This window comes from Salmo salar, chromosome ssa21 (assembly GCF_905237065.1).
Source record: "Salmo salar chromosome ssa21, Ssal_v3.1, whole genome shotgun sequence".
Taxonomy (NCBI): Eukaryota; Metazoa; Chordata; class Actinopteri; order Salmoniformes; family Salmonidae; genus Salmo; species Salmo salar.
The window spans coordinates 43,017,838-43,028,148 of NC_059462.1; the positions used below are offsets into that span (position 1 = coordinate 43,017,838).

General features: G+C 42.4%; 1 protein-coding gene across 2 annotated transcripts; it reads left to right on the top strand.

Moving 5' to 3' along the window:
* The first annotated feature begins 1,765 nt into the window (after window positions 1-1,765).
* On the top strand, window positions 1,766-10,059 carry LOC106582368 (ras-related protein Rab-5B). Of its 2 annotated transcripts, none has more exons than XM_014165425.2 (6): window positions 1,766-1,797; window positions 4,601-4,865; window positions 5,081-5,232; window positions 8,810-8,932; window positions 9,059-9,152; window positions 9,333-10,059. In XM_014165425.2, the coding sequence occupies exons 2-6, from the start codon at window positions 4,703-4,705 to the stop codon at window positions 9,455-9,457; spliced, it is 657 nt and encodes a 218-aa protein (XP_014020900.1). In that variant the 5' UTR covers window positions 1,766-1,797; window positions 4,601-4,702; the 3' UTR covers window positions 9,458-10,059. The 2 variants fall into 2 exon arrangements, with proteins under 2 accessions (XP_014020900.1, XP_014020899.1); XM_014165424.2 differs by lacking the exon at window positions 1,766-1,797 and adding an exon at window positions 2,339-2,444.
* The last annotated feature ends 252 nt before the right edge of the window (window positions 10,060-10,311 follow it).

A 10,311-nucleotide genomic window follows, 5' to 3' on the forward strand; every position in this document is an offset into this window, starting at 1 on the left:
AGGTAAAGTTCCCACTTATCTCAGCTTGCTGGTCACCATAGCAGCACCCACCTGTAGCATGCGCTCCAGCAGGTATATCTCTCTGGTCACCCCCAAAGCCAATTCCTCCTTCGGCCACCTCTCCTTCCAGTTCTCTGCTGCCAATGACTGGAACAAACTACAAAAATCTCTGAAACGGAAAACACTTATCTCCCTCACTAGCTTTAAGCACCAGCTGTCAGAGCAGCTCACAGATTACTGCACCTGTACATAGCCCATCTATAATTTAGCCAAAACAACTACCTCTTCCCCTACTGTATTTATTTAGCTCCTTTGCACCCCATTATTTATATTTCTACTTTGCACTTCCTTCCACTACAAATCTACCATTCCAGTGTTTTACTGCTATATTGTATTTACTTCGCCACCATGGCCTTTTTTGCCTTTACCTCCCTTATCTCACCTCATTTGCTCACTTTGTATATAGACTTATTTTTCAACTGTATTATTGACTGTATGTTTGTTTTACTCCATGTGTAACTCTGTGTTGTATGTTAATTTTATTTATTTTTTACCTCTATTTAACTAGGCAAGTCAGTTAAGAAAAAAATATTATTTTCAATGACAGCCTAGGAACAGTGGGTTAACTGCCTTGTTCAGGGGCAGAATGACAGATTTGTACCTTGGGGATTCAAATGTGCAACCTTTCGTTTACAAGTCCAACGCTCTAACCACTAGGCTACGCTGCCGCCCCATGTGTCAAACTGCTTGCTTTATCTTGGCCAGGTCGCAATTGTAAATGAGAACTTGTTCTCAACTTGCTTACCTGGTTAAATAAAGGTGAAATAAAAAAATAAAAAATGTATATCCAATATATCCAATGCAAAAAACATCTACATCGAAATGGTATTAATATCAATTTGCATATACTTCCGTTAATTCCCACAGAAAGTTTCCACCTCTGAATATTCCACAAAATGTGCAACCCTACTCAACACAAAGCTCAAGGGCCTGGGACTGAACTCTGAACTCCCTATGCAACTGGGTCCTGGACTTCCTGATGGGCCACCCCCAGGTGGTGAAGGTAGGCAACATTAACTCCTCCACAGTGAACCTCAACATGGAGGCCCCACAACGTTGTTTCCTCAGTCCCCTCCTGTTCACCCACAACTGCATGGCTTCACACAGTTCCAACTCCATCATCAAGTTCCCTGAAGACACGACAGTAGCACCATTGAGAGCATACTGACGGGCTGCATCACAGCCTGATAGGGCAGCTCCACCGCTACTGAACATTTGTAAACATGAGTATATTTTATTATTATTATTATTGTATTATTGTTTCATTCACACTTGCACTCTTAAAGCTTAAGTATTTCACTGTACACTGCAACTACATCTGCGACCCTGTGCATGTGACAAAATAAAAACAATCTAAATCTTAACTAATGTAATCTGCTGCCCCTCTCATTGAGTATCTCAAAATGAAGACGACCGGGGTACTGCAGGCTGCCATTATCAACTCAATTATGCTTTTAACTTCGTCTGTGTGTGAATTTAAAGTAAATGTTTAAGGAAATACATCTGGTGAAATAGAAGCAATTATTTGTACCACGATTGTGTTCGATTTGTTTTTATAGACAGATATCCACGAATATTGACCACGAAGATCGCCATTACCCCATTCACTTATAATTTCACAATTTAACATAATGGGCAACCTGTTTTCTGAAACAATGCCTGCAGTACCGCGGTCGGCCTTCCATTTGAAATCTTCAATGCGAGGGGGCAGTCGTTTTCCGCTGCGTCTGATTAAAGGTAGGTAGCCTAGTCGAAGTCCATTCTCTACATTTGTACACCTCATGTACAATAATCAGTGGTCCTAATTTAGCTTTGAATTATTTTGTTGTGATTAAACATTTCCATAATAGGCACAATAGACCATTCAGATACAGAGGCATCAAATTACAACCCAACCTATATATATGTGCTGTCCTCCCTGTGGCTCAGTTGGCAGAGCATGGCGTTTGCAACGCCAGGGTTGTGGGTTCGTTTCCCACGGGGGACCAGTACGGAGAAAAAATAAATGTATGAAATGAATTGAAATGTATGCATTCACTACTGTAAGTCGCTCAGGATAAGAGCGTCTGCTAAATGACTAAAATGTAAATGTATTAGCTACTGCAGTTGTGTTCTGATGCTGTTGTTAAGAAACAGTTTAAAGACAAATATTTTTGTTCATGAAAGACAGTCTGTTTTGAGACTGCAGGCCTTTGCACCTGACGAACTAAAACGTGGAGGAATGCGGTTATCTATCCGTTTAAGAAAATCGAGAATGCGACACTGACTGCGACTGCGCGAATTTGCAGGAAGTGTTAATAGTCGTTTTACCAGCTGATGAATTGTCAACAGTCTCAAGACGGGGACCTCTGATCGTTTCAGAGAGAGCGCCGATATTGTCACTGGTATGTATTCATATATTTCTACTCCCCGAGTATACATATGGGATGTGGAGCTGCAAGAATGAACGTGAGACGGCCGTCGAACCAGAGCTGGGGCGGATTTGGCTTAACCGCAGCGAAGTGACTGGGCTTCAACGGAGTCCATTCTGTAAGGAGATACAGCAGTTTACAGATAAAACGGACGATACCTGCATAGCGCCTATTTTAATATTCATACCCCGATGTAAAATAAAATATACAGCTAAATGCGTAGCAGATAATGAAAAACAATGGCATACGTGGATTTGAGCTCTCGTGGTAATGAAAGTGAAAACACTGTGCGTGCTGTCACTCCACTGAAATGACAATAGCTCGCTGCCTGGCGAAATTCCAGCGTTTGGATGAATGTGACAGTGGGGAGCGGGACGTCAACTCGCCGTTGTTGGTGCGCGCGACTGACATGACCAGGTCCATTCGTTCTATCAAATGGACCTGGAACAGCAGAAGCCAGCCCCATGTTTCGACCTCTCAATGACCCTTATGGCGGTTCATTTATATCGCTATAATAAATAAACTCAGCAAAAAAACAAACGTCCTCTCACTGTCAACTGCGTTTATTTTCAGCAAACTTAACATGTGTAAATATTTGTATGAACATAACAAGATTCAACAACTGAGACATAAACTGAACAAGTTCCACAGACATGTAACTAACAGAAATGAATAATGTGTCCCTGAACAAAGGGGGAGGTCAAAATCAAAAGTAACAGTCAGTATCTGGTGTGGCCACCAGCTGCATTAAGTACTGCAGTGCATCTCCTCCTCATGGACTGTATCAGATATTCCAGTTCTTGCTGTGAGATCTTACCCCACTCTTCCACCAAGGCACCTGCAAGTTCCCGGACATTTCTGGGGGGAATGGCCCTCACCCTCCGATCCAACAGGTCCCAGACGTGCTCAATGGGATTGAGATCCGGGCTCTTCGCTGGCCATGGCAGAACACTGACATTCCTGTCTTGCAGGAAATCACGCACAGGCCGAGTAGTATGGCTGGTGGCATTGTCATGCTGGAGGGTCATGTCAGGATGAGCCTGCAGGAAGGGTACCACATGAGGGAGGAGGATGTCTTCCCTGTAACGCACAGCGTTGAGATTGCCTGCAATGACATCAAGCTCAGTCCGATGATGCAGTGACACACCGCACCAGACCATGACGGACCCTCCACCTCGATCCCACTCCAGAGTACAGGCCTCGGTGTAACGCTCATTCCTTTGACGATAAACGCGAATCCAACCATCACCCCTGGTGAGACAAAACCGCGACTCGTCAGTGAAGAGCACTTTTTGCCAGTTCTGTCTGGTCCAGCGACGGTGGGTTTGTGACCATAGGCGACGTTGTTGCCGGTGATGTCTGGTGAGGACCTGCTTTACAACAGGCCTACAAGCCCTCATTCCATGGTTCATTGAACAAGCATGGGAAACTGTGTTTAAACCCTTTACAATGAAGATCTGTGAAGTTATTTGGATTTTTACAAATTATCTTTGAAAGACAGGGTCCTGAAAAAGGGACGTTTCTTTTTTTGCTGAGTTTATTTACATGGCACAAATCCGTAGGCTGGTGACAAGAAGGCGTCACAAAATGAAATATGACTGTCATGCTCAAACATCCTCTATGCATGTGTTTTTGTCAGTCATCCTAGATGTGTGTGGATGGGCATTATTGAAGAACATGTAATAATGTCATAAATAGATCATGGTATTAATGGTTCTGAACTGATGAAAAGAAAATGACCCACCTGTCCAGACTGAATGACACCTGCTGTCATTTGAGCCACTTTCCTTTTTCCATTACCAGTTCCCTCTGTTCTGTTGTCATATCTATTCCACATCAAGTAACTCGTGCAAGCAGTAAAATCAGAAGAAATAAACAGCACCTTATGGAACAATGTGGACTGTGAGGGGACACACATGTTTACACACACACACACACACACACCAGCACACACACTCTACACACACACATTATATATATATATATATAGTGGTATTATAAATGTTGTGTTTTAGATGTGGAGTGGTGTAATAATGTTTTTGCCTTAATTTGTTTGGACCCCAGGAAGAGGATCTTGAACCCCAGGAATGGGGATCTTCAATAAATACAAAATCTTTTCTCATCTGCAGAGAGAAAAAGAGGAGAGGTGGAGAAAGACTTCACGTCCCAGAGTCCCCTGTAGTCTGAGCTCCCATCACTGGGAGGCTCCCGCCCTCCTCATCTCTGTCACCATGGCTACCAGAGGGAGTGGCCGGCCCAATTGCATGCTGCCCCAGACAAAGATATGCCAGTTTAAACTGGTGTTGCTGGGAGACATGGCTGTGGGCAAGTCCAGCCTGGTGCTGCGCTTCGTCAAGGGACAGTTTGATGAGTTCCAGGAGACCACCATTGGAGGTGAGGAGAGAGGGGAGTGGGAGGAGAGAAGTTGACTGGCACACTGTTGGCCCCAGATCAGGTTTGGGCAACTCTGTTCCTGGAGTGCCATAACAAAAGCTTCTGTTAAAAACACAGAGTTTTATTCCTGGTCCAAGAAGGGAGGGTTTGCTGAGATGAAAGGATTGAGTTTTCCATAATTAGTTTTACATTCACTCTCTCGTCTTCTCTCTCAGCTGCATTCCTGGCCCAGTCTGTGTGTCTAGACGACACCACTGTGAAGTTTGAGATCTGGGACACGGCGGGACAGGAGCGCTATCACAGTCTGGCTCCCATGTACTACCGTGGGGCACAGGCAGCTATTGTGGTCTTTGATATCACCAAGCCGGTACAGTCATCATTCAGCGCACCACAGAGCTGCATTTTCAGAGCAAACTTAAGGAGTAAACAATAAATGTATTGGGTGATTCCATGCCAGCAGGAACAGAAAATATTTTCAGTATCTGATTGGAACTTCATTGGGAGGAAGGATATTTACCATGCTTTTACATTTGTATCACAAACCATTTTTGAGAAAATCATGATGAAATGGGCAATTTTAGGAACTTTTTAGACATACACTGACTATACAAAACATTAGGAACAGGTTCCTAATCTTCAGCAACCCCCCCCCCACCCCCACCCTCTGAATGGCACACATACACAAACCATGTCTCAATTGTCTCAAGGCTTAAAAATCCTTCTTTAACCTGTCTCCTCCCCTTCATCTATACTGATTGAAGTTGATTTAACATGTATCAATAAGGGATCATAGGATTCACCTGGTCAGTCTGTCATGGAAAGAGCAGGTGTTCTTAATGTTTTGTATGCTAAGTGTATACATGCCTCTTGTAAGACCCTATGATATGTGAACCATACATGATACAGACAACATCTTGGAGTCATTATACTCCTTATAGTGTTCTCAAATATGGAGTGTCAAGATTCAGAAATAAAAATGTTCACATTCATTTATTCAACATTACAAATATTAATCTCAACTTCCTTTTTTGATGTAGCTTATTTTTAGACATTGTTTGTAACAGTACACTCTTAAAACACATCACATTTCCAGAGTGGCTCTCTGGTACTATTAATGATATGACACATTTTATACATAGAAATTGACATTATAGGTCATTAACCAATCACAGCCCTCCTTTAGGATTGCACATTCAGCAAATAACCAGCAGTGGGAGGGAGATCCCTTTACCATTCACTGTACTGCTGGTGTCCATATAAATGTATCATACCTTCAGAATTACCATTCACTGTACTGCTGGTGTCCATATAAATGTATCATACCTTCAGAATTACCATTCACTGTACTGCTGGTGTCCATATAAATGTATCATACCTTCAGAATTACCATTCACTGTACTGCTGGTGTCCATATAAATGTATCATACCTTCAGAATTACCATTCACTGTACTGCTGGTGTCCATATAAATGTATCATACCTTCAGAATTACCATTCACTGTACTGCTGGTGTCCATATAAATGTATCATACCTTCAGAATTACCATTCACTGTACTGCTGGTGTCCATATAAATGTATCATACCTTCAGAATTACCATTCACTGTACTGCTGGTGTCCATATAAATGTATCATACCTTCAGAATTACCATTCACTGTACTGCTGGTGTCCATATAAATGTATCATACCTTCAGAATTACCATTCACTGTACTGCTGGTGTCCATATAAATGTATCATACCTTCAGAATTACCATTCACTGTACTGCTGGTGTCCATATAAATGTATCATACCTTCAGAATTACCATTCACTGTACTGCTGGTGTCCATATAAATGTATCATACCTTCAGAATTACCATTCACTGTACTGCTGGTGTCCATATAAATGTATCATACCTTCAGAATTACCATTCACTGTACTGCTGGTGTCCATATAAATGTATCATACCTTCAGAATTACCATTCACTGTACTGCTGGTGTCCATATAAATGTATCATACCTTCAGAATTACCATTCACTGTACTGCTGGTGTCCATATAAATGTATCATACCTTCAGAATTACCATTCACTGTACTGCTGGTGTCCATATAAATGTATCATACCTTCAGAATTACCATTCACTGTACTGCTGGTGTCCATATAAATGTATCATACCTTCAGAATTACCATTCACTGTACTGCTGGTGTCCATATAAATGTATCATACCTTCAGAATTACCATTCACTGTACTGCTGGTGTCCATATAAATGTATCATACCTTCAGAATTACCATTCACTGTACTGCTGGTGTCCATATAAATGTATCATACCTTCAGAATTACCATTCACTGTACTGCTGGTGTCCATATAAATGTATCATACCTTCAGAATTACCATTCACTGTACTGCTGGTGTCCATATAAATGTATCATACCTTCAGAATTACCATTCACTGTACTGCTGGTGTCCATATAAATGTATCATACCTTCAGAATTACCATTCACTGTACTGCTGGTGTCCATATAAATGTATCATACCTTCAGAATTACCATTCACTGTACTGCTGGTGTCCATATAAATGTATCATACCTTCAGAATTACCATTCACTGTACTGCTGGTGTCCATATAAATGTATCATACCTTCAGAATTACCATTCACTGTACTGCTGGTGTCCATATAAATGTATCATACCTTCAGAATTACCATTCACTGTACTGCTGGTGTCCATATAAATGTATCATACCTTCAGAATTACCATTCACTGTACTGCTGGTGTCCATATAAATGTATCATACCTTCAGAATTACCATTCACTGTACTGCTGGTGTCCATATAAATGTATCATACCTTCAGAATTACCATTCACTGTACTGCTGGTGTCCATATAAATGTATCATACCTTCAGAATTACCATTCACTGTACTGCTGGTGTCCATATAAATGTATCATACCTTCAGAATTACCATTCACTGTACTGCTGGTGTCCATATAAATGTATCATACCTTCAGAATTACCATTCACTGTACTGCTGGTGTCCATATAAATGTATCATACCTTCAGAATTACCATTCACTGTACTGCTGGTGTCCATATAAATGTATCATACCTTCAGAATTACCATTCACTGTACTGCTGGTGTCCATATAAATGTATCATACCTTCAGAATTACCATTCACTGTACTGCTGGTGTCCATATAAATGTATCATACCTTCAGAATTAGCAGAGCCCACTCTGGAAGTGTGATATACAGGTTATTATTCCAAACAATGTCTTAAAATGAAAAGGGGTCATTTTGAGATTACATTTATGTTGAATAAATGAATGTGCAAAATTATATTTCATAATCAAGACATATTTTAGAGCACACTAAATTTTTAACTAGGCAAGTGATGCCCTACCAAGAGGCAAAATTCCTCCTGTGGAGATGGGGGCTGGGATTCTAAATAAAAATGTAGGATAAAACACACATCACGAAAAGAGAGACAACACTACATAAAGAGAGATCTAAGATGACAACACAGCATGACATCAACACAACATGGTAGCAACATCACAACAACAGATGGTAGCAACACAACATGGTAGCAGCGCGTAATGACTCCAAGCTGTTGTCTGTATCATGTACGGTTCACAGATCATAGGGTCTGACAGGAGTAATGTATAGGTCTAAAAAGGGCCTAAAATGGCCACTTTCATTATGTTTTTTCTTTTAAATGGCTTGTGATACAAATGTAAAAAGCATTTCAAAGAACCTTCCTCCCTTCTATCTGAGAACTGCCAGAACAATCTGAGATACCAATATTTTCTGCTGCCGTGGAATCGCCACATTGTACTGTATAGACGCTCTAGCCCTCTCTATCATGTTAACATTGCCATGTTATTTAAATGTTGCACTGTATCTGACTCCCTCTTTCTCACCAACTCCCCTCCTATGGCCTCTGCTTTGCCCTCCTGTAGGAGACGTTTGAGCGAGCCAAAGCCTGGGTGAAGGAGCTACAGAGGCAGGCTAGCCCCAACATTGTCATCGCTTTGGCAGGGAACAAGGCTGACCTGGCTGAGAAGAGACTAGTGGAGTACGAGGTACTGTACTCAACACTGACTCAGTAACATGTTATGGTCGTCACTATTCATAATACTATATGAAATATTAATTCTAAAACACTGGGGATTCCCAATACTGATGGATTGTTGCCTCCTGTCTGACAGGAGGCCCAGACCTATTCTGAAGACACTGGACTGCTCTTCATGGAGACCTCTGCCAAGACGGCCATGAATGTCAACGAACTATTCCTGGCCATTGGTAAGCTTCCATCTTCCCCCATCAATTTATAGGGATACTTAGAGGCAACACAATGTTTGACCTAATAACAAAACATTTGTTAACAGTTTTACATGACCTGCCCAAGAAAAACTCCAGGCCCTAGTTTTAGAACTAGGTCAGAATAATAACATGATAAAGTGTGTTCCACTGTCTCTGCAGCCAAAAAGATGCCAAAAACGGACACCCAGAACCCTACACACGCAGCACGACACCGGGGAGTGAACCTACAGGACCCTGATGCCCACAACACCCGATCCTGCTGTGGAGGAGGCGGCGGGAACTAAGACCTCCACCTCCACCCTGCCATCAACCTCTGGGGTCAGGCAAGGGGACACCCCCTTCAAACCTCCACCCTCCCATCCACCCAGACAGCCACACACACAGACAGACAGACAGACAGAGAGAGAGAGAGAGAGAGGGGAAGAAAGAGAGCGTGGGAACAGGAGTCGAAACAGGACGGTTGTCTTGCGAAGCCAGATAGGTTTCTGACAGAGAGAGAGGTCTGATAAAGACTGACAGACAGGAAGAAAAAGTGTGTGTGACAAGACTTTGTATAGTATTAAGCACTAATCGTGGATGTTGTTTTGCGTTCTGTCTGTCTCGATTCATTTCAATCATGGTTCCATTTCATTATGCAATCGCTGCAGTGTGGGTTCTTGAGTGGCAGAGGGAAGAAAGGAGAGATGGAGCGAGGGAGTCTTAAGGGATGAGGGGGGAAAAGAGTGAATGGGATGCAGGTCACACTCCCTCAAAGTACTCCCATTACTGCTGTCCTGAATGCCCCCTCATCACCCCCTCTAGCATGAGCCCCAGGCAGCCTGAACAACCTAAACCCTCAAGCCTTGGCCTGGCCTGAGCCATTCCAGACACTTCCCGGTCGTCACAGATAGAATAACCCATGTTAGATGGCAGTTTACCCACAATCACATGAGGGAGGGAAAACAGTTAATGGCCTCTTCTGATGCCCTTATTTCCTCTGGCCTCATTTATTTATTTCCCCTAGGCTATATTATTATTATTAATACTCCTCAGAGCAGTGGTGTTGTGAGACACCATGTTGCCAATGCCAGTCTGGTATCATCCAGGCCCCTCGTCCTAGATCTCACTTCCACCCACATATGTACAGTAGATATACACT